This window comes from Aplysia californica, unplaced genomic scaffold, assembly GCF_000002075.1.
Source record: "Aplysia californica isolate F4 #8 unplaced genomic scaffold, AplCal3.0 scaffold00089, whole genome shotgun sequence".
NCBI lineage: Eukaryota > Metazoa > Mollusca > Gastropoda > Aplysiida > Aplysiidae > Aplysia > Aplysia californica.
In genome coordinates, this window is record NW_004797359.1 from 266113 (window position 1) to 293948 (window position 27836).

At 38.3% G+C, this 27836-nt stretch overlaps 1 protein-coding gene across 1 annotated transcript; it reads left to right on the forward strand.

The window, feature by feature from the left end:
- Positions 1–1686: 1686 nt before the first annotated feature.
- Positions 1687–27836, forward strand: LOC101857867 (nuclear RNA export factor 1). The gene is made up of 18 exons (XM_005094759.3): positions 1687–1854; positions 5229–5454; positions 6540–6744; positions 7574–7756; positions 8224–8382; positions 9371–9591; positions 13738–13774; positions 14171–14239; positions 14571–14687; positions 15115–15158; positions 16198–16265; positions 17154–17269; positions 17947–17989; positions 19358–19430; positions 20282–20339; positions 21294–21484; positions 23058–23118; positions 26001–27836. The coding sequence occupies exons 1-18, from the start codon at positions 1782–1784 to the stop codon at positions 26037–26039; spliced, it is 1983 nt and encodes a 660-aa protein (XP_005094816.1). The 5' UTR covers positions 1687–1781; the 3' UTR covers positions 26040–27836.

Consider the following 27836-nt stretch of genomic DNA (forward strand, 5'->3'; position numbering starts at 1 on the left):
GAGGATGATGATGAATCAAACACAGTGTAATATACACAATGTGATCCGTAGATTAACAACAATATGTATGCACAGAAAGATACACAGTCATAAATTACAAGTGGGTGGTTGGCGGGTGCTCTGGTGTCCGGTTTGCTTCTTCTTTCCTACCAAACATCCATCGTCATTATCTTTCCTTCTTCTTTTTTATGTTTGTTAATATATATCTGAGGGGGTTGGGGGAAGAGAGATGTTATAGTTAAATAAAACTAGCAGCACTTAATCATTTTATCCTTTGGCCGCCACTCAAATAATATGGCGAGTTATCATCCCAACTTTAGCGGGGGGGGGGGGGGGGGGGGGGGGAGGATTTCACGTGACGAAATTCCAAAGGGGCATCATATTAATATTATGATTTCCCCTAGAACATTTCTTATTCGAAGTGGCTAGCCGTACTTGAGTACGGCTAGACTGAGAGTCTAGCCGTACTTAGTTCTAGGTTTGGCCCAATCGACTCAAGCCTGTTAAGTACACAGGTCTCATTAGATCTAGATCTAGTAATTATTCAGGTTCAAATACATGCAAGTCAGTAAGGCACCTTTTGGTTTTCACTGAAATACAAATACTTTAGGCATTGCAAACTAAAAATTTCATTTACAATTCAGCCATCAATATTAAGTACGGCTAGCCTGACAGTCTAGCCGTCCTTAAGTACGGCTAGCCTGGCTGTCTACCCGTACTTAAGTACGGCTAGACAAAAAGTCTGGCCGTACTTAAGTACGGCTAGACTATCTTAGGCCCTATTAACATTAGAAAACATGAGGTTTAAAATACATGCACTGTCATTAAGGCACATGGTATTGTCTCAAATACAAATACTTTAGGTACTGCACACTAAAAATGTATATTTACAATTTAGTAGGCCTATTTTTTGTAAATGGTTTAAGAATAAGTACGGCTAGAATGTGAGTCTAGCCGTACTTAAGTACGGCTAGACTGCCAGTCTAGCCGTCATTAAGTACGGCTAGCCTCTTCATTTCTTATTTGCCCACAAAATTGCGAGTTATCTCCCCTGTATTTGGTTTCTCCCCCCTCCCCCCCTATCCTCAAAGTCCGTCATTTTAAATTGAGAATGTATAGATCTAGATCTAGATCTAGTTTTCCAATCTAATGCTAAAAATAAAAAGATGAACAATAGAGTCTAAGAAGTTACACATCTTCATCTTGTTATCCAACACAGTATACATAGAGTAAACAAGGAAATGACTCAATTATACGGTAATCTATTGTTTGACGAAAGAAGCATTCAATTTCAAGCAAGCCCACATCCGGAGAACCTAAATTCTAAATGAAGTACTGTTCGCAGACGATCAAAGTCTACTGAATAACAATAACACTGAACTGCAGGAACACGCTGACAAACAATCAAATCTGTAGAAATGTGTGCGAGATGGAATGCCTCAGGAAAACATTAACAAGAAGGGATAAAGTGAGAAAAAATAAAAGAGAACAAGTTGGGACATATGCAAGGAGTTTAGTTCTAACTCCTTGGACATATGAAATACATTGAAAAAACAACGCATTAATAAATACGCCTAGGCCTATGTAGGCTACTATGTGTGCCAATAAGCCCCAGCTCATTTGCCCATGTGGGCCAATGAGAGCAGCCATTCCAAAAATAGACATTGCCGCAAGAGAGAAAATTAAAAACAAGAAATCAGGAAAGGAAATTCCGAGTGGTGGAATAATCATCAAGTAAACACATACTGAACAAACTAGATATCTACATTGTAGGCTACGCCATGAGTTTCTCTAATCGCGGAAATGATGGATTTTCTGTAACAACTGAGAGAGATGGGTCAAGATCTTTCCGAGGTGGGTATTTTCTTGATTTTTATTTTTAAATCAAACAGAGTCACAAAAATCGTTGCTGATTTGGGCCCAAGTTTCACTTTCACCGAGGCTACCTATTTTCGATAGTCTAGAAATAGAATAGAGGTTGCTTCCAGCTTCAGTCTCAGTCTAAGTCAATTTATGTTTTCAAGTTTATTGTGAACCGCCTTTGAGCCCTTTTTTATATAGATCAGACAGTGAGACAGTAGGTCAAGATCTAGAATCTAGATCTAGATCTATATCTAGGTCTTGGTCTGGAACTTCTTTCGAAGTGGGTACGGCTACATGCGATTAAAAGTAGAAATGATGCAGACTATTTTTAGGTAAGGCGCCCATCTTGTTTGACGTCAGACCAGGATACTGGATACCCCTCCGATCACGTGACTACATCTAAGTATAGACAACCGCATGGCACCAAAGATGGAAGTGTCTATGTATATATATTATGCTTAATCTACACAAATTTCTCGGAATTTCTGATAGCTGATTTGATAGCGCGTCTGCGTTTGATGTCGAGCAATGACTTTTGGAGCGGTTCGATTCCGGTCCCGGACAGTTGGTTTTTTCTCTTTTCCTCCTCCCGACTGACCAACAGTTCCATAAATTATAGGCCTAATTTGTAGAGTTGCTTTGACTTTGAAGTTGTTGTTTATTTTTTTTAATGTATTAGTGATTAAAAATGCAGGAGGGGGGGGGGGGGGGTGGTAGATCTAAATTTAGATATCTAGATCTAGATCTAGATTTCTAGATCTAGATATTATCTAGTCCTCCTGCGTCTTTACGGCAATTTTCGTGCGGTCTTCCATCATGTCCAGGTAGGCCTAATAGATCTAGATCTAGAATCTAGATCTAATCTAGATTCTAGATCTAGATCTAGATCTAGAAAATCCGAAATGTTACCGAAAACACGTCGTTCCATGTTTGGGTATCCCAGGAAGTGATGACATCACATTACTAAAATAAGCAGCCAATCAGAAAGATGCGTCATTTCTAAGTTTAACGGCATGTCTCTTAGATCTAGATTAGTAAAAAGTCTAGGCGTATGTATTAAACTTAAGTTAGCAATGCCAATGAAAATTTAAATTTTCACTTTAGCCCTTTTTGTTTTAATACCTAAGAAAGAATTTTCGGTGCTTTTTCGGTAGTTCCCACCCCCCTTATTTGAGCCAGACCTACATCTAGATCTAGATCTAGATCTCTATACGTTTGAGTTTGATTCGCGGTGAGCTAGATTTAAGACTAAGATATCAAACCTAACAACTGCAAAACATTAAATTATGGTAAAATTCAGGGGGGCATGCCCCCCTGAAACCCCCCTTCCTATTTTTATTAAGTCAGGGGGGCAAACCCCCCCTGAAACCCCCCTACTCTTGTGGCCCAAACCCGTGAATAAAATTGCGGGATGGGAACTACCGAAAAAGCGCCGAATTTTCAATTCTAAGAATTATGCTTCTTGAATTTTAAGAATCAGTTCATAAATAAAAAAGTTATGGGGTTGTAAAGGTCGGCAAAATATGGATGACCCACATATATAGGAAAATACTTCTAAAAAGTGGACCACGCAGTAGCAGATTCTGTAAGAAAATCGACGATATCTCGGTAACTAATTGGAGTGTTCGAGAGAAACTTGGCCACCCGATGTGTTTTTGAGTGTAGAAATCATTTCTGCAGTCAGATTTACTACCAATTTCGTAGTTATTTTGTTATAATTAAAATTTTTGTGTACATATTACGATTTTGCGAAAAAGGGTGTCGGGATGAGTCCATTTTATTCATAGATTCATAGCATCGTATCACAACATGGGATCTTTAAGAATATATGTCGGCAGCATGACTAAGTAATTGCAAAGCTTTTTATGATGACTTTAGACCATGCCAACCGTAAAAGATTTATAGTTATTAAAATTCAATCTAGCATGCCGTACAATTAAAAATTATTTTTCCCCATTGAGACGCGAACACCCCGAGACCAGATAACCTTGCCTCGGAATACCCCCATTGCGATGTTACAGGGGAATAGAGAGAAAAACAACCGGATGCGCGCGCCCGCCATTGCCCTATTGCAAGTGACCAATGAACGGGCCCGGAATAGTCATGCGGGGATTTGCAGGTCACATACATTTGCCACGAGAGCGAAGCCGCTTTGGATAGGGGGGTAGTCGTGCATTTATGATCGGGTCTAAACAACTACTTGACACAGAACGTTCAAATTTGAGCACACTATAGAGGATAGATAGATCTATTACCATCTCGGCGTTGAAATTCAAACTCCTTATAGTTCCTTAATCCCGATTGGCATTGCTACTTAAATACGGCTAGACTGCCAGTCTAGCCGTACTTATCTGAGGCCCTAATTAACATTAGGAAACAGGAGGTTTAAAATACAAGCACTGTCATTAAGGCACCTGGTTTTGTCTCAAATACATACTTTTGGTACTGCTAACTAAACATTTATTGACAATTCAGTAGGCCTTTTTTATGGTCAGTCTAGCCATCATATTAAGAATAAGTACGGCTAGCCCAGCAGAGGGAGGGGGGGAGGAGGAGTAGCTCAAGAACTTCCGGGCAAAACAAAATGTCGACCCGCGTAATTCGGCTCGATTCGAAAAGTTATAGCCGTAGCATCTTTGTAGACGAGGCTGCCATTTTATTTTGCCCGGAAGTTCTCGCAAGATCTAGATCTACTCCTTCTCTCTCTCTGAATTGAGTCCAGCATGACGTCCGTTCCGACTTCCGACCTTTGTTCCTAAATATTTCCAGCATGGTACGAACTTTTTTTCAATTATAATTAAAACAGTCGAGACGTGAGCTTTAACATCCAGTTACTAGATCTAGATCTATCTAAACTGGCCCTCCCTGGACATGATCAAGTATTATTAAATTCTAGATCTAGAGATCTAGAGTCTATACACTCAGAAAGCCAGCCTACAATATGACAACACAAAGCAAGATGGAATTCCCAGGGGAGGAAAAACAGGGGAAAGCTGAGATCCACCTTAGAGCGAGATCCAGAGCCAGATCTCAGTTTATATGTAGTGTGGGAAAAAATATGGCAGTTTCAAAACAGCTGACACTTATAGTCACTGAGTCATCACACTGCGTGCGGGTCTGATAGTAAAAGTTTACCGATACTATACTCTTTGACAGTGAGTTTATTGAATTTCAAATACGGTCTAATTTAGAGACAGAAAGCTATCATTTCATTAATTAAATTAAACTAACTTCAATGGTTTTTTAGATTCAGTTCAGGGACAGTAAGATAATTTATGTAACAATGTATACTGTAAATATGAATGTAATTAGTATTAGTTATTGTTGACCACAGTGTCATGTTGTTTCATTTGTGCTTTGGATAGGTGACCATGACCAGAGATGGGACAACAACAACTCACAACGAGGGTATCGAGGTGGCAGCAATTATCGTGGAAACAGAGGAAACCGTGGGAATAGACGTGGTGGATCGGGATTCCGACATTTCAATGCTACCTCCTCAAAGTTCAGATACAATCGTCATGAAGCCGATGGTGATGGGGACGTTTCCATGTCTGGCGATTCCAGGGGAGGAAGGAGTCGTGGCAGATAGTGAGTTTTGTTGATGTAGTAGATCCAGATTGTCTTAGGCTTTTGCTGAAGGTTTCATTGCCATGTGGTGGTAGATGTACTTAAAGTACAATATAAGTATTGTGTGGGGCACTGTGTATGATAGTGTGTATGTTAAATTTTATTGTTTTCTGGCTGCAGGTGTCTCAGAACCAATTTAGAGGTTGACTCACAGGTCCACAATAAAATTCAGGAGGCGGCATGCATTATATTATTTAATATAAAAGTAACTTTGAACTGACCTATTTGTCTTCTCTCCTGGCTTAAATCAGAAGTGGTTTTTAAGGAGTTTAAAAAGTTTTCAAGAAACCAATTATCCATACGGAGGTTAACATTGCAATATAATAATAATGTGTGTTGGCATATGAAAGCAAAGGATTGTAAGAAAGTCATTTTCAGTGATAAGGGCATTTTATATGAGCATTTTTTTTGTGTGTGGGGGGGGGGGGGGGGAGATTTTTTTGCCCCTTGCTTGACATTTCATTGGGGAGTCTTGTCCCTGATTTTCCTGGACCGCCACATGAGAAATATTATTGAGAAGCAAGTTTGCTGATTTTCTTATTAAATTTCTTAATTCTGGGGGGGGGGGGGGGGGGGGGGTCCTTTACCCCTCATGGAAAATTTCAAGCTGGTTATTCAGGAGTGTGCAATAAGTCGACATTTTTATCTATTCACATTCCAAAATTCTCTCTTTGTCTCATACCTCATTTTATTTAATTTGTTATCTTTTTCTAAAAGAACAGGTCATTCTATTTTAGCAGCATACAAGTTTTTAGCTGAGGGCTGTAACTCATGAAAAATGATCAAAACTTATAGTGATTAGTGTGTTTATGAGTTTTCAATGACAAATTTATGACTTTAAAAAATACTTTCCAGTGTGCAGTAAACTTTAACAGTTGTTCTTTTTCTAAAATAATTAGTTCATTTCATTTTAGTTGTAGGCCTACATAAGCTTTTAGCTGAAGGCTGAAACTTGTGAAAACTTATAAAAAGCTACGCTAATTAGTATGTTTCTGTAGTTTTCAATGTCTGAATTGTGACTAAAGAAAAACTTTTCCAATCTGCAGTAACTCGTACAACAGTCGGTCAAGAAGCAACAACAGGCGAGGGGGCTCCAGCTACCGTGGTGGTCAGGCAGGAGGGAGTGGAACAGTCAAAAGAAACAATGAGCAATGGCACAAGGTCATGGTCCCTTTTGGGGCCAACATGTCGAAAGAGGAGTTGTATACCCTTGTAATCCAGAATATCGAAGGGAAATTTGAGCCAATTCAGGTACAGGGGCTTGTTTTGTCTTTCAAAATTGTACTGCCTTATCCCTAACAGTGGCGGTAAAACTGAGCAGTTGGTGAGGCCTCAGTGGCGATACAACAGTATCATTATTCCTTCCCCATGTTTATTGGAGCCTTTATTATAAACTTATCATTCCAAAAGATAAAATACTTTTAAAACTTATATTATTTCTTCTCAGAAATGATAGTAGTTTTATTCAATTTAAGTTTTCAAGACCTTTGATATGTGAAGTAGCTGCAGCACAGGTGTCAATACACTAGTTTTTGGTGAAATCAGGTGTTGGTGATGGGTGACATTCATCAACACAGCTGAATTGAAGCTCTACCAGGCTCAAAAGTATATTTGAAAGTATTGAAGACTGTGTTGATTACTTACAAAAGTATATGCAGGCTCTATTTACTTTGTAATATGAGTGGGTAATAGAGGGGGCTGCATAACAGGCTGCAACACTGCACATCCCTCAGTGGATTGAAATTGGAAAAAACTTTTCACTCGAAAAAGAAATTGCTAGTCAGAAGTTGAGGTTCCTACACAAAGTCTGCTGATGGCTGAGCTGTGAGAAGGATGAGTTTCCTACAGTCCTTCAAGCCATCAGAACTGCACTTAATTTAGGAAAATCCTAAATTTAGCTTTGTCTGTGTTGTTAACTCCAAATTGTTTGATGATTTTCTAGCACTTAAAAACTGAGAATATTATTCTATTAGTCAGTGTTCTTTTCACTTTATAAGGGTGTAAATGAGACTAAACATGCTTTACTTTCTCTTCACATTTTCATATTTGGTTTTGTCATTCCCAACTGGTTTTTCTGCAGTACTCAGCAGATGAAAAGTCAAAAAGAGTGTACTTTTTCATCGAAGGGTCTGCTCCAGCAGAAGCATTGCGAAGCATCAGTCGCAGACTCAACAAACCTGATGGACATAAACTCATCTTCCATATTCAACCGTCAGGTGCCCCTGCAGGCACCCTTGATAGTACCAGCCTTGAAAAGTTGAAGGTGAGTTCCATTTTCCTATATCATGAGGGCCAATAGTTATGAATTTCTGTTAGGCATGAAGGGAATTTTACCATACTTTGTGCACCTTAAAGAACTTTATTGAGTTGATAGGGGTGTTTTACCTATGCTGTACCATACGAGTATGTGAAGAAAAGCATCACAATTACAAGATTTGTTCCCCTGCTTATCTCTTGATCAGTTAAATACAGTCAAACGTGCTTTAACAGCCACTTGTAAAAGACAACCACCTGTACAAAGGGCTACTTCCCATTTGCTTGCTTGCACAATTTTTGCATGATAATGACAATGTGTAAGACGGTCACCTGTCTAAGACGGCCACTTTTCTCCTTAACTATGGATGACAGTTTTGACTACATATTTTTTCCACTCGTCCACAAATATAATTTAATAAAAACACACCGACGTGCTCATTCTCATGTTTTGGTGTAATTTTTGTATTGTTACAGTTGCGAATGAGTGACCGCTATGACCCCTCCACACAACTGCTGAACCTGAGCTCCATGTATGCTGACGAGGTTCTCAGCAAAGACAACATTTTTGTCCCACTGAATCGTGCTGCCACAATGACTGCTGTAACAAAGATCATTGCTGAATACATTCCTGAGGTGAGAAAGATATGGCTTGATGGATATTGAGCTTTTGAAATGTCTGTTGTAAAGTGTATTGAGTCGAAGTGATTTTTAAAAATACTTTGTTTCCTTTAATCAATAACAATTCTGGTGGCGTGGACCTTTGCATCACTTTCTAGAAAAAAAAACACACTCTCTTCAGACCTAAAAGTTTTAACAAAGGTAGCATTCAATATTCTGAAGAACATGACAGAACTGGATTATTATCAAGATATTGATCTGGAGAATTTATAACATTGTAGGTTTTGATTGCCATGTATCGTTATAGAATATTCAAGAACCAAGCCATTAATTTCTAATTCCTCTTTTAAGAAATTTGAGCAGACCATGGATAAAGGCAAACGGCTGAGTGGCTAGTGAGCTCAGGCTCACAATAATGCCAAGCTTGTGTCGGTAACACAACATTTTGAGGATGGGTAAGCCCCATGAAATTGTTGATTTTTTAAATTCAAATTATGAAATTTGAATTGTTTATTGATTAGTGTTCTACCACATCTATATCTAAAACAAAGAACAAATTTAGAAAAGTTTTATTCATGTCATAAATTGCTTTTGAAAACATGAAAATAAGCAATCACTTGGAAATGTCTGCAACTAACAAGCTTTTTCCTGACAGATTTCACCTTAAGGGGATGTATGCTAGAAATTTCAGTATTCCTTATACTGTTGTGTCTTGGAAATATTTTGTTTTCTTTTTTGACATCTTTTCCATAGTACTATAGCCTAGTTTGGTATCTCCTATTGCAGCATGTGTAGGGGGTTAGTGCCTGCTCCCATGTTATTTACTCCTTTTTGTTTTCAGTGATCTCACTGACCTTTTCTGCTCTCTGTCGAACTGTGACTTGGATGTTATTGCTAATATTCATTTCATAATAGTCTGCAGCTCAGCAACATTGCATCATTTTTCATGCTTTACCATTTGATTTTTAGCTCATGCATTTATATCACTGTTTTGTTGTTTCAGTTGACAGGTCTGGATATCAGTAACAACAAGTTGCTTTCTCTTGGTCACATGGGTGATCTGGTGAAGGCTGCCCCAGCCCTGACCTCGCTGAATCTTGGCAAAAATCAGATTAGGTCAATTGATGAGTTAGAAAAACTGAAGGGATGGTCAAATATCACAGAGTTAATGATTGATGGCAACGACCTTTGCAACAACTATAGCAATCAGAACGTCTATGTGAGGTAAGTGGTGGTTCCCCAAGGTGTGTGCGCATTACAGGATGCAACACTTTATGGGCAGACATGAATCTCCCCTGTAAATGGTGAGTCGTTGAACTGTCGTGTTGTCGTCACATTGTTAGCTGAACACCCAGGTAAAATAGTGCAAATGTCTTTGATCAAAGGAAAAAGTGCTTTCTTGTCAGTTTTCATGAAACAAACTTGCACAATGTAGTTTTCACATGTTTTTTCAAAGAAAATAGCTCTTGGATATCCCCTACCCTTTTTTTTTTTTTCCTTAATTCTTAGGAGTATTTGATTCATTGCCAGGGTGCCATATACTTCCTGAAAGAGTGCAGTTTTATGTGCATGTTGAAGTATCTATGCTCATTTATTCCTTTGTTCTTATAAAATGAAAATTATAGTACAAGACATTTCTTTGATTTTGTTTTCAAAGAGCAGACAGAGCTAATGCATCAATGGCATATTTCCCTCATATGTAAAATCTCTAAGAGTTACCCTGCAGGCACCAAGTATGACACTGGTGAATTCCTCCATGTCTGGAATGTTCCCATGAAACAACATGATGTTTTAGCATTCTTATCGAGTTTATGTGGCAGAATAAGCTTCAACAGAAGTAGAAAAGCTATTATGTTCTTACAGATTTGTAATGCTGATCATATTTCTCATATGAAATATATGAAGTCAATATTTAATCTGACTGTTGTTTGTTTTAATAGGGGAATTTGTGTGTGTGATCACTTAAGGGGGCATAGTTTGGAATTTGCAAGTGGGGTGCACTGTGCTTCTCTTCATCTTGTATGTGTAGTGCCGGTTCTCAACAAAATATTTTTTTAGGTTAAGCAAGTATGTCCATCCTTACGCTCACAATTTTATTCTTTAATGAGACACAAAGAGCTTTTTAGAATTGCTTTAATTTAATTCCTTTCAAAATGCGTCTTGACGAACGGAATTATTACTTTAGTCTTTGTCCATCTTTATTTAGTTGAATGATACATTAGGGTGTAGGCATTGCCGTCTTTGAACAAGTATTGATAGGAAGACTTTTGCCACCTGTCATCTCCGCTTCTTTTGGTTGACAAAATATTTGTTCTTAAACAATCCAGTCTCCTTTCATCTGTCGGACATTTAATTTGACAGTTTTTTCAACTGTGTCTTGCCTTCAATATGAAGCTCTCATATCGCCAAAGTTGCAAGAACCTATTGAATGCAGTAGTTCGTATGTACTTTGCTCCTGTTTATCGTTTGAATTTTCACCCCGTTTGTCTTGTAATGAATTGGAACTCTGCCTTTGTAGTTCAAAGACCCTAATATCAGCATGATGATTTTCTTTGACGTCTTTGTGGAACTGTGCATAGTTAAGGAAAGAAAAGAGAAGGCATCTCATTGGGAAGTGTATGTCGTGAAGACATGATGTCAATCACACATAACGCGGTTGTATTAAACAGTCTGCTGCCTTTGTGCATTACTGTTTTTTTAACCAGGGTGGTCATGTCATGTCTTGCTTAGGGACATGCTGCATTAACAGTGACCATGCAAGGGCCATCACTCAAACACTGCTTGGAAATTGTTTGTGAACCCATGTTCACTAACAGTTTGACCATACCATTCTTTCATTCAAGTCCTCAGGGTACGAAGAGTTTAGGTTTGTAGTCTGATGGTCATTACTTCAAGTTGATCAGCTGAATGTATTTTGTTTGTTTTTTTCTTTTTGTGTGATGAGATGAACTATCTCATCCTCAACCTTTTTTGTTAAAAGAACTGTCCTTTTGTCACATATTCTTTCTATCAGCAAGCAGTTTTCATTAACTATCTTTGTTGAAAATTTCTACATACCCAATTATATGCCTTTAATGACCATTTAACTAGGTATTTTAGTTTTAAAATGAACTGTAGACTCATCAAGTTTGCTGATTCAATGTGAGTTGTTTTGCAAAAGGAAGGTGTTCAGATGGTCTAGAAATATTATAATACACAGACGTACATTTGATGCCACACTGAATACATAACACTACAATTAGCTGACTGTAGCTGCCTGGCATTGATATGTGATGATTGATCAAAGACAACTGCCATGATGCCATTTGAAGAAGTGGCCAAATGTCATTGTCAGAGAGCACAATATAAAAATTCTGTGGTGCCCCGATTTTATCGTGGGTGTACTAAGGAAAGTTGTGCTCAAGATTACAGGATTAACACAATATTTTTCGCTATACCTTTACCACTGCAGGTAAACTCGTAGGTAGTAGCGAAAAATCGTGTCAGTCTTTGTATCGCATTGAAAGATCATCATCAAATCACTATGCCCCTCCAGGTTCCTGATCCCTTATTTCGTCGTTTCCATCACTTGTGTTTTTCAAGATAACCATGCTTCGTGAGGTATGAACTCTAATTCTGGACATTGAAGCTGAAGTCCAGTTCTCACGCGACATGATGGAAAGCACGCGCTCATTTGCTGTATTAAGTTGCATTTTGCGACTTTCCATCCCTAGCTTAGTTCAGGGAACTTGTGTTGGATTTGCATATTGCTGCATTTAGTCTTTTGTCCCATTCTTCTTTGCCTTACTTTCTATGAACAAAATTGCCTTAGTGTCCTAATTTCCTGTTACACTTTTTGACTTCTGTTGTGTTATGCAGAGTCTTTCTTTTATTTCATGTGCTTTGGGGTCCATTCTGATGTTGAATTAGATTTGAAAGGTTGTAGATCTAGGAGTGTAAGAATTTTGATTTCCTTGTTCTTGTTTTTCCCGCCAGCTCATTCCATTGATATTCTTTAGAGATAACATTGTCATAGCTGCTTGGTTGATAGCATGCTTTGCTTTTTTTAGGTGAACATCTGGTATGTGGAATCTGTATGTCTGCCAGCAGTATGACTGCACTAGGACAACAGCTGGGGTGAACTTAAGCCAAAGAGGTTTATGGAGGTGGTACCTGCACCTGCATGCTAGGGAAATCCTGTTACTGTAGTGTCATGGGAAATATGAATGTTACTTTTTTTTTTTTTATTCTTCATAGTGACAAGTAATGTGGCCTGGCTTTCAGTCTCCCCTTCAGTGCACGGTCTTACCGTGCAGATAATGGTTACTTACTTGCTTCTTCATCTTCTTTTACGTTCTTGTTGCAGTACAAATAAGTATTGTTGAAGGGCACTAAGAGCCTTTGTCTTGCTTTCTATTGTGTAAGTCATACTGATAGAAACTGTACTTGTCAGGATGGACAAAGATTGAAGTAAATGTATTATATTAAGGGATGAAATGTCTGTTTCTCGAAGTTAAAAAAGGAGCGTACACGTGAGAATCGGTTCTTTTACTGACATTTTGATGAAGTGATAGCATTGTTGCTGTGTGACAAAATAAAGGGACAATTTATGTCTGAAATAGATCAGCATTGCAAGTGTAAGTTATCTCTGATGTGTGGACTATATTTGCTCTGAAAAGATTTTGACACATCACTACAGAATACATTGATGAAAATATCTTCCTGCAAGCTTAATGTGCATCTTTATTCACACGTGGGAAATAAGTGTTATCAGCTGACGGGAAATGAGTGTTGATACATCTAGAAGTAAAAGATTATTGTTCTTTTCGGGGGGGTTGTTGTTGTTGTTGTTGTTGTTGTTGTTGGGAGGGTAGAAAGGAAAAGAGTTCTATTGTTTGTTGGGGGGGGTTTTTTTGGGGGGGAGGGGGGTGTTATGTTTTGTTTTTTTGGTTTCCTTAGCCAGTAAGAGGTGAAAACTAACTAAAGGATGATACTTGAAGTTAAAATACTGCAGAAAAATTAGAATATCAGTAACGTATGCTGAAGTCTGCTGGGTGGTTGTAAAGTAACCGTATCCAGTACTATCCACTACACTCTCTTCTTGAGTTGGTGAATGCTGCTCACGGGTCATAGTCTCTTTCACCACAGAGACAAAAAAACCCAACTTTTTCCAGGATAAAGCCATTGTCATTTGTTTAGTGTGTTTTTTTTTCTTCACAATTTTTAAGATAAAGTTTTTAGACTACCCTGTGTGATATTGATGTTAATTGGAGCTTTGAAAAGACACAAAGATCTCATCCTTTTATAGATTAATGTTTTATAACAGAATATCAGTTTAAAGATATCATGATCTGCTTTACGTCTTTTTCTTCCAAATTTTATTGTAAACAGCGCTGTTCGCAAGATATTTCCCAAAGTTATGACTCTGGTAAGTCTATGGAATTCAGCATGTATGACATTTGCAAGTTAAAAGCTGTTGAATATTGTTTGTGATATGAAGACCTTTTGATAATGTCAATGTTTTCCTCTTGTGTGTAATGTTTTCATCTTGTGTGTTTGATCTTAGGTTACTGGTTAGAGAAACTAGCAAGGCAATTACTGTAAGTTATGAGAATTTTTTTAACAAAGGCAAATTAATTTTAAAGTCTCAGAATAAATAAAAGAGGAAGGGATATTGAATATGATTGAAAATGAAGTTTAAGATATAACCAAGGTTGCATTTGGAAAATGAAATGAGTTTTTTGTTTGTTTGATTTTGATTTGTATGTGTGTGGCTGTTTAAACGGTAATGTACTAAAGTTCTGTGTTGGAACTCCTTCCACAGGATGGGAATGTTCTACCTCCCCCAATCACATTTGACCTGGAAACAGATCTCAAATTGCCTCCGTCACTGGTAAGATGAAACTACTTTTGATCTTTTTGCATTTTTTCATTGACTGAATTTTTTTGGTTTTGTTTTGTTTTGTTTAGATTGATGTGTTAGTTTCAATAGTCTATGTTACTCAAGTTTACAAAACTAATGTCTAACACATCAAGGGTCTCTTTTCCTTTGAACCTAGAATAACTGCAAAATCAAAATATTTAAAAATCGACTTCAATACTTTATTATGTCCCTTTTTTGTGCAACCAATCTGCCTCTTATTGTCATTGCATGTCCTTTAAAGGGGTGGGGGGGGATGCTTCAATTCAAGCTGTTCTGTACACTTTCATATTTTCTTCCACAGGGTAGCTACTTTGTTAATGATGAAATCAAGAAAACTCTGGTGACCTTCATCAAAGAATATTACACCATTTATGACTCAGACAAGAGAAGGGACTTGATTCCAGCATATCACGAAAATGTAAGACTTGAAAAAAAATTTATGTGCTTCAGTTGTGTTAAGTCTTCAGTCTCCAAGTGTGACTATGAAAGAATGTACCTTCAAAGCAATGGGGGAATTTATCATTTGGCTAGTCTACAGCTCGCTGTTCATCGCAAGGCTACCATGCCATGCTGTTTTATGTTTATCCTGTTATTTTCTATATATTCATTGTGTGTAAGTGCTCTAAAAATGTTTCAATGTAGGCCTTGAGTTTCTTTAGAGCTTCTTCTGTACGCTGTTTTGAGAACAGATTGTAAACAACAGAGTTGGGCATAAGCTTTGTCTACTTGTTGCTTGATTCTTGAAAATAACGGTTAAGTTTCTTATTACATTACCTAACTACAGCAGTAGTATTATAAAATTGTTTACAGAAGTTTTATTGTACTTGAATGTCTTCTCGTTACAGGCCCAGTTGTCTATATGTACCTCCAAGAATCCTTTGATGGAGAGGTATGTACAAATATTGTTTGTATTTGCTTACCGCACCATATAAGTGAATATACTCCACGACATTTATTATAGTGCTGGTGATATAATACTCTTCCACACCTTCTTTTTACCCTTTTCCCCTCAGGGATCTGTCCTGAGAAATGCCCTGAACTCCTAGAACAGGGAAATAATCCCTTAAAATACCATACAGTATGTTTTTAAAAACATTTTTTATGAAATGATCTTAGAAAAAGCAGCTATGCTACGAAAGGAACTCTGGTTGTAACACACCTTTATCCTCTGTGGTAGACTGGGAATGCTGTTTGTTTATGTCTCCTTGTATAGTTGTGACTATCCATTTGCGTTCATGACCCATCTGCCAAATTTAAAAACAATGCAACTACTCCAGTGAATTTAAAATGTGGTATTATGATTAATTGTGTATTTTTGAAGTTTTGATTTGTTCAGGGTGCGGCTAATGATTCTAAATTAAAGTGATTGATAGAAAATCTGGCAATAGATCAGTTTTTTTCTTTAAAAGACCAGAAGAAAGCTGGATTCTTGGTTTATGCCAAAAATAGGATGCTGGCCTGGGTAGAGCAAGCATAACAAACCACTCACAGGCTTGGCAAATTTACTTTTAAAGTTTAGATTTATTGGCACCTTCAGGTGCTTCTTGTTGGCAAAGGTGTCTGCATGCACTTCTAATTGGTAAATGGTTTACACAGATTATCATCAAGGGTCTGCTGAAAATATTTGCAGTGCTGTTGATTTCATGATTGAGTAGAGAGTGGATTTGTTATGGGCATAACTCTTTTTTTTCTCATAATGAAAAACGTTTTTTTCTTTTGGTGTTGTTATTTGAGAAGTGAATTACTTACACAAAAATGGTATCTGGATTGAGACAGTTTAGAAATTGGCATTATAAGAATTAAAGTATGCTCTGCCTTGCTTTCTTTTGATTCCTTTTGACCCTTCAAATCTGTTTTTTATAAATTATCATTTAGTTGACTGTGTGCTATTGTTGTCTTCAGCAATTTCATGTGTCTTGTTTCTATAGGCAAGTTGGCTTCAACTTTTATCTTGATGACAGCAGGAATCTAAAGAGGATAGGGCACTTGGATTCAGGTAAGTGGGCTCTTAAGTAAAAAGTTCTTTTTTTGTTGTTGTTCCCAGGGGTAGTTGACTTAGATTCTTCATCTAATTTTGCTACTGATCTTTACGTGTGTGACCAATAATAAATTGTCCTACAAGAACATAGTGTCCCTCATCTTACATGTTTTTAAAAACATTTCTTTATGAAATGATCTTAGAAAAAGCAGCTATGTTACGAAAGGAACTCTGGTGCCTTGTAATGTTTTGAAAGATACTTTTTTGACTAGAGTCCTTCAGTTCCGGAAAAAAGACTTATTTTTCTTTGCCTTTGACTGCCAAAATGCCATTAATGTTTGCAGAATGCACAGGGATCCTCCAAATTTATAAATTCAGTTGTTGTTGCATTGAGGACTGGGGTGTCTGTGGACTGCCTGCCCACCCTGAGAAGGGGCCATGCACGTTTAAATTCAGTTAAAACTGATAGTTATTCGTCGTCTTTGTCGTTAAAAAAATAATACATGAGACAGTCTTGGTTCCCCCCTCCCCCCCAATTTTTTTTTTTGTGATCTTCCAAATCCAGTCAGAAAAAGTCACCCATGAGTTATTTTGGTTCTGAATTTCATATTTTTATAATTGTCGGTATTTTAAAGTAAGTTTGTAAATTAAATTTTTGTCATCAACGGGCCACAATGTCTGGCCGGCCAGCCAGTTTGCTACGCCATTTTTTTATTTTTCAGAAAACCTTTCAAATGTGTGTCTTTTTGTAAATAAGTTTTCTTTTCCCTTCAGTTTCCATAGGAGATTATCACTTAATTTAAAAGTAATTTACCTTTCCAAGTTGGACCCTTTTGGGGCATACAGTACTTCCATCATTCCCACTCTAAATTGGGTTTACCTTACAACTTACTCGAATCTCCTCAGAGAAACTTGTGAAAAAGACCAAGATTGGAGTCCTGGGTATTGCTTCCTTGCTGGAGTCACTGCCAAAGACTACCCACGATATTCTCTCTTTTAAAGTGGATCTTACTTTGGCCTTGGTAAGTTGAATAGTAGTTGTTTCTGCAGATGAACTTTGATTTTTCAAAAGTGTTTATCTGATGGTTTGTTTCGGTGGTGCAGTTGATTACAAAATCAGCAACCTTGTGAAAGGTTGAAAGTTTATTGCCACTTTGGGGTGAATCTTCTCTTTTTTGGGAGCGGACTTAATTTTTCTCTCTTTATGAATGTGTATGAAGATTTGTTTCTCTCATGTCTGTCTCTCTGTCTGTCTGCCTGTCTGCCTCTCTCTCTGTCTGTCTGCCTATGTCTGTCTGTCTGTCTGTCTGTCTGTCTCTCTCTCTTTCTCTCTCTCTCTCTCTCTCTCTCTCTCTCTCTCTCTCTCTCTCTCTCTCTGTCCGTTTCACCCCCCACCCCCTCAAATCGTCTTTTGTAATCACGATTTTGGAAAAAGCTACTACAAGATCGTTCTTGTCAATTCCTCTTCTATTACTGTCTGCAACTCTGTTTTTTGAATGATGTGACATTAGTAAGTTTTGTTAATCCCACTTCTCTTGTTCATTTACATTAAATAATCTGTGTCACTGTATTGAACTAGAAAGAGCAGAAGCGACAGGATTAATTAGAACGACATGTGTTTAATCCTTGTAAAAAAAAATTTATGGCTTGGAAGTTTACACCTTGTAATAATTTTGATTTTCCATCTTCTCTTCAACAGCCATCAATGTTGTGCTTCGTTTTGCAAGGACTGTTCAAAGAAAGTAAGTTTGTCGTTAATCTCCAGTACTAAACATTTTTACTCATATTCAGTATTTTGTGTGGGGATTTATGCTGATGCTAACCAGTTTTTAATGGACATGCTCTACTGTTATAAGGTTTAGCAATACTTATTTACAAGAATTGTCATTGTTGTTTTGGTACCGCGCTTTTTTAAACTGCTTATGTGTGGGTGGTTGGCAGATACACTGGTGTGGTTTGATCCTTTTTTCTTATCAGACATGTATCGTCCTGATCTCTTCTCCTTTTTTTGTGTGTGTTACTCCTATGTAACATCTCTAATCATTAGCACTTATATGACCTAATTGTGTTGCAAGTGTTGTAAAATGCTTACTAGAAAATTGCTAATATGTTGAATTTTTCTTCATGATCCATGGAGATCTTTCCTGTAGAGCATACTGCCCAGTGGCTTGCTTATTTTTTAAAACATTTTTTAAGGATTGCCTTATTTAGACTATATACAGTTGAACCTGTCTAAGACGGAATCGCAAGGGAGCCAGAAAAAAACTCCGTCTTAGACAGGGGAAGGGGATATGGAGGTTGGGGAGGGGGGGGTTCAAAGACCCAGCCAGTGGGATCAGGCATCGCTTGTCCGATCGGCAAGCAGTGGTCAAAACTTCACACCTCTCAGCTGCTATCCTCTCTGATCGTGATAATGACATGCGTCAGGCTTACTTATCCAATAACCACCGATGCTTGCCTTTCATAGGACCACTGTTTAACCTATCTATTAAAACAGGAACGTTTGAACATCTCCTTTGCTTCCACCCGTAGCCCCACCCACGAATGCCACCCTCACTGCCATAATGTAACAACGATTCGAGGAACTCTTTTCTCGGCTGGCTACCCAAGAAAGTTTACTCGAGCACTCTCACGGGCAGTCGTGATATTTCACACCCACACTACACTGACCGTCTGCATCGCTCATATGATGGGGTAACATCTACCCCCAAATTGCACCCCTACTCCCCTTCCTCGCCCAGCGGCATGGCCTTAGCGTTAAGTTTAGAGCCGTCGGAACCAAACTTGCGAGTTTTGTTTCAAATCAAGGCTGAGCGGGCAAAGTATTTTCCATCTTAGACAGGTGAAACCCTCGGAAGGGAGCTGATTTTTCTTTCCGTTTCCGCGTCGACAGGTTTCCGTATTATACAGGTAATTAAAGAGGAATATATCAAGGGGGGAGCGGGGAGATTCCGTTAAGACAGGTTTCCGTTTTACACAGGTTTCCGTTAAGGCAGGTTCTACTGTACATATATATGTAGCCCAAATAAGCACTTCCATGTATATATATGCTATATGTCGCAGTGACTTAGGATCCTCCAAATTTTACAATCAAACCCTTCTGCCAACAGATGAATCACGTGGAGACAAAGCGATTGTCAGGGCCTTCAGCAGATCTTTCATCACTGTGCCTTGCGGTGAAGGGTGAGTTTCTACATTCTATCATAAAAGGCTGGCACACATGACTTTTGTGTAATGTCTCACAACATGTTTTTTAAGAATTCTTTTGTTTGAACATGTGTACCTTTTATTTTTGATGAGTGTGTGATCGTGGATGGTGCTCCCTATTTTGGGGCTGATTTTCAATCCTTTTGGCTGTATCTAGAAAGAGACTTGTGTTTTGGTGCTCTGATGTGGTTTGTTCTTTCTTTCCTATGAAACATCTATCGACCTTATCTCTCTTCCTTATTTAAAAATACTTCTTACTTGCTTGTAACACCTCTAACATTTATTTGGCACTCATATGACCTTATTGTGTTGCTAGTGTCATAAAACATCTTGCTAAAAAAAGAAAATAAATAACTTGTAAATTTTAAATCTGGTTTTGTGTTGAGCAAAGTGTGGATTTGACCCGTTTTACACTTTTGTCTTCGGTCCTGACATTATTATTACACTTTGTTCTTTTGAAAATACAGTGAAGTCCACTTGAAATGGATGTGGTTAATCCAAAAGCAGCTGTAAACTTTTTTGAAAAAAGATTCCTGATTTATTATTTTTTTCCGTTCTATTTGAGCAACCTGTCTAAACCGAAAATCCAGCTAATCTGAAGAAAGTATAGTGGTCCCGCAGATTTCGTTTTTAAGTAGATTCCACAAACTGGTTTATTCATTGTTTGTTTTTTAAAAAAACATTATATAGGCTTATTTGGTTGGGGATGGGGGTTTCTGTTTACCTGTGGAACAAAAAAATATCCTGTTACTTATTCTCCCATGGACTATCACAGGTCAATATAAGTTCGTGTAGAATAAAGTTTACTTTTTATTTTTGCTCTTCAGGATGGTGATCACGAATGACATGCTGATGATCTCCAACGCCACTATGGAACAGACAAGAGTAAGTTTACCCAGCTACTCGGAGACACACGTTTAGCTTTTAACCCCTTTGTTCCCTAATGACACACCTGGTATGTCACGAAAATGGGTAAATTTAGCTTTTTGCCATACCATTGATGTCACGGACATTGACAAAATTTGCCATTCCTGGTTGCCTATAACATGTTACATGTCTGCCCCACAAATCATCTGGCTCCAGTTTTTCTGTTCAGAAATTTAGTCAAAAGCACAGTATGGATTTGTATTTGGGAATAAGAAATGTGCATATCAGTACCATATTTGCTAGTATTACTTTACTGCTAGGCTCGCAAGTGAACGATAAACAGTCTTGCAGATGAAAGCATGCTCTCGCAAAACATAAACACCAAAATGGCTTTTGAAAAAGGTAGCAAATTTCAGTGTTATACTTACTTGGATTAGCAAGTTGTTTTAAATTATGGGGATATCTGGCAAATGGGAGATGAGGAGGGTAACACTATGGAAGACCCAGGTTTTGATTATGTCATGAGCAGACCAGAACCAGCACTCATGTCCATTGACACTGACACTGATGGGACAGTATCTTGGGTAATGAGCTTAGCTGAAAATTAATCCTGACAGTTGGAATGCACACCCTCTGGCAATGAAAGGGTTATAGAAAAGAAGAAAAGACTAAGATCTCAGCAATGTATTATATATGATGGTTTAGACAAGTTTATTTTATCTGCAAAGTTACTTTTATGCAATTTTTCCTTTTTACACCAGGTGTGAGAATTTTATGTCTGCATCTTTTGTATAATTAAAGATTTAAAAAATGTATGCACCTGTCTCTCTGACATGAACTTGGGAGGGGTGTTATCTCTCATTAGTTGGATTCTCTTGTCATGATATTGTGCTCATATGTCTTGTGATAATTGCCTCCTGCCTCTATTTTGAAATAAGAAATGGGTTCATGTTGTCCAAACTTTTCTTCCAGAATGCCTTCAAAGATGCCCAAAAGCCGTCCTCAAACGTGTCTTCCAGCAGCCAGTCACAAGTTTCCTCCCCTGTAGCAGCCAATGTGGCAGGCACGTCGGCGACTGCTGCCACCACCTACAGCCCTGAGCAACTGAAGATGGTGGAAAGCTTCAGCGCCCAGTCTGGGATGAATTCACACTTTTCTCTTCAGTGAGTTATCTAAAGTTGTCTTTCTTTTTTTCATTCTTGGCATCTGTGTTTCACGGAAGCTTTTCATTTTTTATAATAGGAATTTTTGTAGATTTTTTCATCTAAAAATGTATTTTTAAAAATTTTTTTTGTAGTTTAAAATTAATGTAGGGAGATGTCTTATAAGTCGACACATACACTGTGTATGCATATTTTCAACTAAACCTGAGACAAAACGGAATAGGCTGATAACTTGTAAGTGCTGATGAAGTGCTTTAAACATATAATATACTGTGATATACTGTGTTGTGACAATGCTATCTCTAGAGTTAGGAGAGGAGGAATTCTTAAATTAAGCTCTATGTAAATGGTGTATAGCATTTTTCCATCTTCATTCCATGTTACAGTGCTGCTTTCTCAGTAAACCATGATACCGCTGATTAGCCAAAATTTTATACAGTCCATGCCGGCTTTAAGCACGGTTGTTGGGAGAAAGCTTAAGCTTGCTTAAAGCTGAAGCGTGCTTGAGTGCGAAGTAGACATAATCCAGAGATTTTCATGTAGAAAATTTCCCGTGTTATTTCCCTTTGTTTGTAAGTAGGCCTATAGCGGTCCCGCAAAAGTGTGCACTGTTATTTAGACACCCGCCATTGTAGTTTTAGTTCGCGCTTGCTTGTTTTTGTTTTGTGGTCGAATGGGAAATGAAAACTTAATTTAGACGGCCAGTCACGATACAGCACACTAGGCCTACACACTGCATGTGTGTACCACTGCCCGCTGTGCCACTCATACCACCGCCTTCATCCCACCTCGCACATGATACACAATCAGGATTAATGGATAGCGAGGGTCATAGGTGAAATGGCAGTTAGCCTCCCTTTCTCGTCTCCCCGACTCTCTTTTTATTTTTTTTGGTCGTGTGTAGTTTTGCCCTAGGCCTAGGCTAGATCCTATGTCTGCGCGCGGCTGTGTGCTTCTGCCTTCTTCTCCGCCCATGTGAGTGTGTGTGTCCATCACTTGCGTTCTTTGGGTTCTCTTGATACACTCCACTGCTACGGTGTAGACTGTGTTCGAACTTCGATGGGTCATCATGAAAATATTGACTGTCTTGTAAATGAAGCGTGCTTGAAGCCGAAGTTACCGTGCTTAAAGGCATGTAATTTATATAGCAAAAATTCGGTAAGAGCCGTTTAGCGTGCTTGAGTCCGAAACGCGCTTTAAGCCGGCATGGACTGTACTAATAATGCAGACTGTTGGTGATAAATGACTAGTGTGTGTGTTTCACAATGTCCAAATTTTTAGCGCCAGATTATTAGATTTACTGATTTGGTGCTGTGGAAGATTTTGTAGTTGTATGATATCGCAACAGATTTTAGTTTTTAGTAAGAGTTTTTCAGCACTTGCAATATAAGGTCATGTAAGTGCGGAAGATTAGAGGTGTTACAAGAGAATAACAAATTCAGAAAAAAACTGGGAGAGATCAGGATGATAGATGTTTGATCGGAAAGAAGGAGCAAACCACACCAGAACACCAGCTAACCACCCGCGCTAAAGTTTAAAAAGAAGTTGTACCTGATTGGTTCTCTGTCTGCAGGTGTTTACAGGAGAATGGCTGGGACTACCAACGTGCAGGGACAATATTCTCACAACTACAGGTGAGGCCATGTTAACTTTCACTCAACTGTGTGTCTTTTTTGTTTTGTTTCGTTTTTCCCCTCACTTCCCTCTCACTTTGGAATTTCTCAGAACTTTGTTTACTGCAATTTTACTCATTTTTTTCCTAGACACTCAGGTACTTTCTTTTTCCTCGCTTCTACTCCTGATCTTTCTTTTTTGTATTGCTGAGGGGTGCCAGTACAGTAGAACATGGCTATAGCAGGACTTTTAGTTCCAGAAGAAAAATCCCTCTGTAGGCAAGTTCCCACTATTGGAATGCAATGCGGAATTACCGAAAAGTCACTCTACGCACTCTCCTTTTCTTTTGTTGTCTTTTTTGCCTTGCCTAGGCCTTGGGCTCCCATCACTTTTGGAGTGGCTCACATAACGTGTCTCTCCACTCCATCTCTCTCTACCGTCTACCCCACCTCACTCGTCACTGGACTGGCCAATCACAACGCCGCACCGCTGACTGCCTGTTTGGAGCCCACCTACAGCCCTCTTTCCCCAGCCAGAGCTTACTCAATCTCTCCTGCTGTATCCAAGTTCGGCCCTTTCCTTGTCCCCTCTAAAGTTAATTGAGTTTACATAGACCCCAAAAAAAGGGGATTCCGGTATGGTTCCGCTGTAGGGATGGTCCCGCTGCAGCGGATGCCGCTATAGTAATGTTCTACTGTATTTACTTTATTCTTCTGTTGTGTACTTTTCTGTTGTTGTTTTTTTTTTCTTTTACTCTTCTTTGTTGCCTGTGGCAGTGTAACATGAAACTGTCTCTGTCAATGGGATATGTACTTCAAAATCTTCCCTTACTTTTATCTCAATCCTTTTTTCTCTATTTTGTTCTGTATTGTTGGGTTTTTTTTAATACGGGAGAGGGGGGCTCTCAGTTGTGCCTGGTTTGCTGTAAAACTATCGCAATGATCTGAGCTGGTTGTAACGGAGTACCAAGTACTCCGGTACTTGTACTTGCGTTACAATTTTCGGTGCTTTTACTGTACTCCTGTACATTTTGAGAACCAGTACTCTACTCTACTCCAATACTTTTTATGAAAGTACTTTTGAGTATTTTTTGAGTACTTTTGAGGTTTAATGAAAGGGTAAGTGGCGGCAAAGTTTTGTTTTGCATCGATTTTCGACTTCGTTATTGTTGGCCCAGTTCAGCTTATTTAGAGTAACAGCCCTTGTTTTTGTGACACTGAAGCAAATCGGATGCCAGTTTAGTCTTTAGGAATACGTTGCCGTTGGCTTGTTACACCAAAGATTCTCTGCTGGTACAGTAGTCTCCGCCTAAGATCCCACCGCTTATGATCCCGGTTCGCTTTAGATGCCGTTAAGAAAACAGAATTTTTACTATACAAAAGTCACCCCTAAGATCCTGCTCTGATGATTCACTCTGAAGGTCTGCATTCGGCTAAGATCCTGCGTTGCAGATCATAATTTACTGAACAAAAACTGGGGCGGGCTCAGCGATCAACCAAGAGTGAAAAGTTGAGATCAGTCAACTTCCCGTTACATCAAAGATCGGCCTCTCTCGTGAATGTGATCACAAGCGTTGTAGAACTCCAGGAAGCGGTACAATGTTTGCCCCAGACGGGATCACACCAAGGCGTGAATTGACCGGTGCGTTTGTTTTCCCCACACTCGCTTCTGAGTTCTCCGCCTAAACTTATATCACACGCTGGCTGGGTAGGGCCTACAAGTTCACGCCAGGTGGGATCGCATCGATTTGTGGACTCTTCCCTAACCATTGAAGTCAGTTTCCTCTATTCCCGAATTTGCGAGACAGACTGAATTTTAATTGGTGTGGTCACAACGTAATGGTGCGTAACGACAAAGGCGGGGGAACTCACAGATCGAAATCTAAAAATTTTGGACAGGCAAAAGGGAGGGGCAACTGGATAAACATAGATCGAGATCTTGAGACTCTCGATAGGATACTGAGTGTATATGGCATGCCCCATGCCACTGTGATTGGCCATCAAGGTTGACCGCTCTTTGCTCTCCATATGTCATAAACCCACCCTGGGGTCGCGTCAGTACATACATGTGTCACTGTAGATGCTTCGTCGGCTAAGATCCCGTATTTTCCTTGCTCCCGAGCACAGGGATCTCAGGCGGAGACTACTTTAGAGAATCTTTGGTTACACTACAGTTACTAGACTTACTATTTTGGTTTGCTGTGAACCACACAGTGTGACCATAATCTGCCTTACCAACCACTATAATCAATTGAAACTGAAACTGAGTTCTTAAACTTTTTTGGGGGGTGATTTTAGCTTAAGGCTATTTTGGTTCCTTGAGAATTTGTTAATGAAGAATTAAATGCACTTTTCCATTTCTTTGCTGGCCATTTTCATCAATTTTGTTTTCTTAAGAGCAACTTTGTCTCTACATAATTTTCCAATTTGGATACTTTTCTGTAGAACTTTCCGACCTCCTGGACTGACTTACATTTGATCACTTTGTCTTTCTCAAGCAAGTTCTATTCATAATATCACTTACTCACTAGTAGCATCTGTTTCTTTGTTTTTTCCATTTCGTGGACCGTTTCCACATACGTTCAGCGTCTGTATTCAAATGCTTTGTGTACTGTTTGCATTTTAGTAACAAATGGCCTAATTTGTCAAATGTACTGAATCTGTTATTCAATGATGTTTTGCATTAGCACTGAAGTGTTTTAGCATATTAGCAGAAAGTACTCTAAATGTACCGGTACTCATAAGTACTTTTTAAAAAATACTTGTACTCAAGTACATTTTACAGGAAAGTACTTAAAATGTTAAGTATATTTTTTAGATTGTACTTGAGTACATTTTTAAAAGTACTTTAACAGCTCTGGCAATGATAGATATGCTAACAGTTTTTTGTTTTATCATTCCAGACAGAGGGCAAGATTCCTCCAGAAGCATTTGTCAAGTAATGCTGAGAGCTACAGCGTTTCCATGACTGGTCCATGTTGATGCAAAATACATTATATTGCTTAGATTACCAATGTTAAAATGTCATATATTGTTGAATCCATGATGGTTTTATTCTGTTCTGTTGTAAGAACTCCCTTCTCCTCTTCTTGATGAAGGATGCTGTTGGTTGAATTTGAAATGTTTTTTGGCAGACAGTTTATGATGTGCATGTTTATGTCTCGTATTCATGATGATTGTGTGACGGCGAAAGTTCTGTTTTCATTTCATTTTTGCAAAACACATTGAACTCTTTATTGTCATTTCTGTCAGCTGGCCCGAGGATTTTTACGTACCGATTTGGAAAAAAAAATTGTTAATGCTTAAGATTTTTATTCACTGGAAATGTTTGTGTTGCTTATCTTTTATAAACTGACCTTATGACCTAATGTAGTTCTTTACAATAGTATTTGGAAATCTTTTAAATCAAAAATAAATCACAGTACCCTTTACTTTCAAATGCAGCTCCACAAATTCAACAATTTTCATGGGATATTTTTTTCTGTATTTAGAGTGCTGCAAGGACACCAGAGAATCTAAATGTGTCTATTCAATTGTGCTCCATGTGGAATGGACTATGTCCATCAAATTTGAATTTTAGATTTGAAAATGTCACCCAAGAGTTTTTGACTTAAAAAGAGAATTTTATTTCTTGTATGATTCAAAATTCATTTCTATTTTTCTGTTGATGATGATTTCTACCAATAATGAGGGAAATCAAATTTCAGAATTCTTGATTTGTAAAAACATCTTGATTGTTCAGAAATACATCTCTCCATTTCTCTGCAGATTATGTAAATAAGATGTTTGTTTCATTCAGTGAGGTGTTATCCTGAAACACAAGGAAACGTAGTGTGTAACCTCTCCTTATGACATGTGTGTAAACGGTCATCACTATGAAAGCAGTCCTATATTCATTTTGAAGCAATAAGCTTTGCCGTATTTTGATCTGTGGAGATAATACTTTACTCACATCATCACAATGTTTGCAATATTTTTTTTGCGACTTCTGAATCTCCTCATGGCACCCCCGAGGTGTTGAATTTCAGAACAGTTCCATTCCCATTAATTAAAATTAGTAGAACTCTGTAGCACAAAAAGTTTCCCGACTTGTGATTCTTGTTTAACTGTTAGTGCTGACCTGAACACCATCCGTGGGGCATTTTCTCGTTACAGAATGGAGTACGAGAAGAACAAGCTAAGCTGCAAAATTTTTTTACTTTATGATCCCTACACGTTCAGTAACAGTTGCAATGATCCTGAATGTGTCCTTCCACCTAAAAAGTCATCTTGATACCGTCTTTGAAACTTGTGCATATTTTGTTTTTAATTAAAAATCAATAAGTAAGATCAGTGAATAAAGCTTCAGCCCAGTAAACCTCTGACTCTAAATTTAGAGTACAACCCACCTGTCTCCTCCTCCCCCCCGTAATTTTCATGGTGCTATACACTTTCTGTCAGGTTCCAGAAGTAGCTTTATTTGATTGCACAGTTTGTGATACGGTCAAAGCAAGTGGAGGAGAAGGAGCAGAATTTGATTTCAGTCGTTTGAAAGTTGAACAGTAGCAGGAGGAAATAATATGAAGCTTTATTTGTTATAATGTAATATACCTGTCCAAATTTCAAGTTCAATGCATTATGAATACTTCAAATTGATTTGTAAGTATGTGTTGGAAGCATTGCCGATGTTCTTATTAATCGTTTACATTTTCCACTTTGTTTTTGTTCAATTGAGCGAAAATAAAACTTGAATGAATTAA

Coding starts and splice junctions, on each gene's coding strand:
- LOC101857867 (XM_005094759.3), top strand. CDS start 1,782: ATGAGTTTCTCTAATCGCGGAAATGATGGATTTTCTGTAACAACTGAG. Junction 15,159..16,197: donor AAGAATCCTTTGATGGAGAG/GTATGTACAAAT, acceptor TTGTTTCTATAG/GCAAGTTGGCTTCAACTTTT. Junction 20,340..21,293: donor CCACTATGGAACAGACAAGA/GTAAGTTTACCC, acceptor CTTTTCTTCCAG/AATGCCTTCAAAGATGCCCA.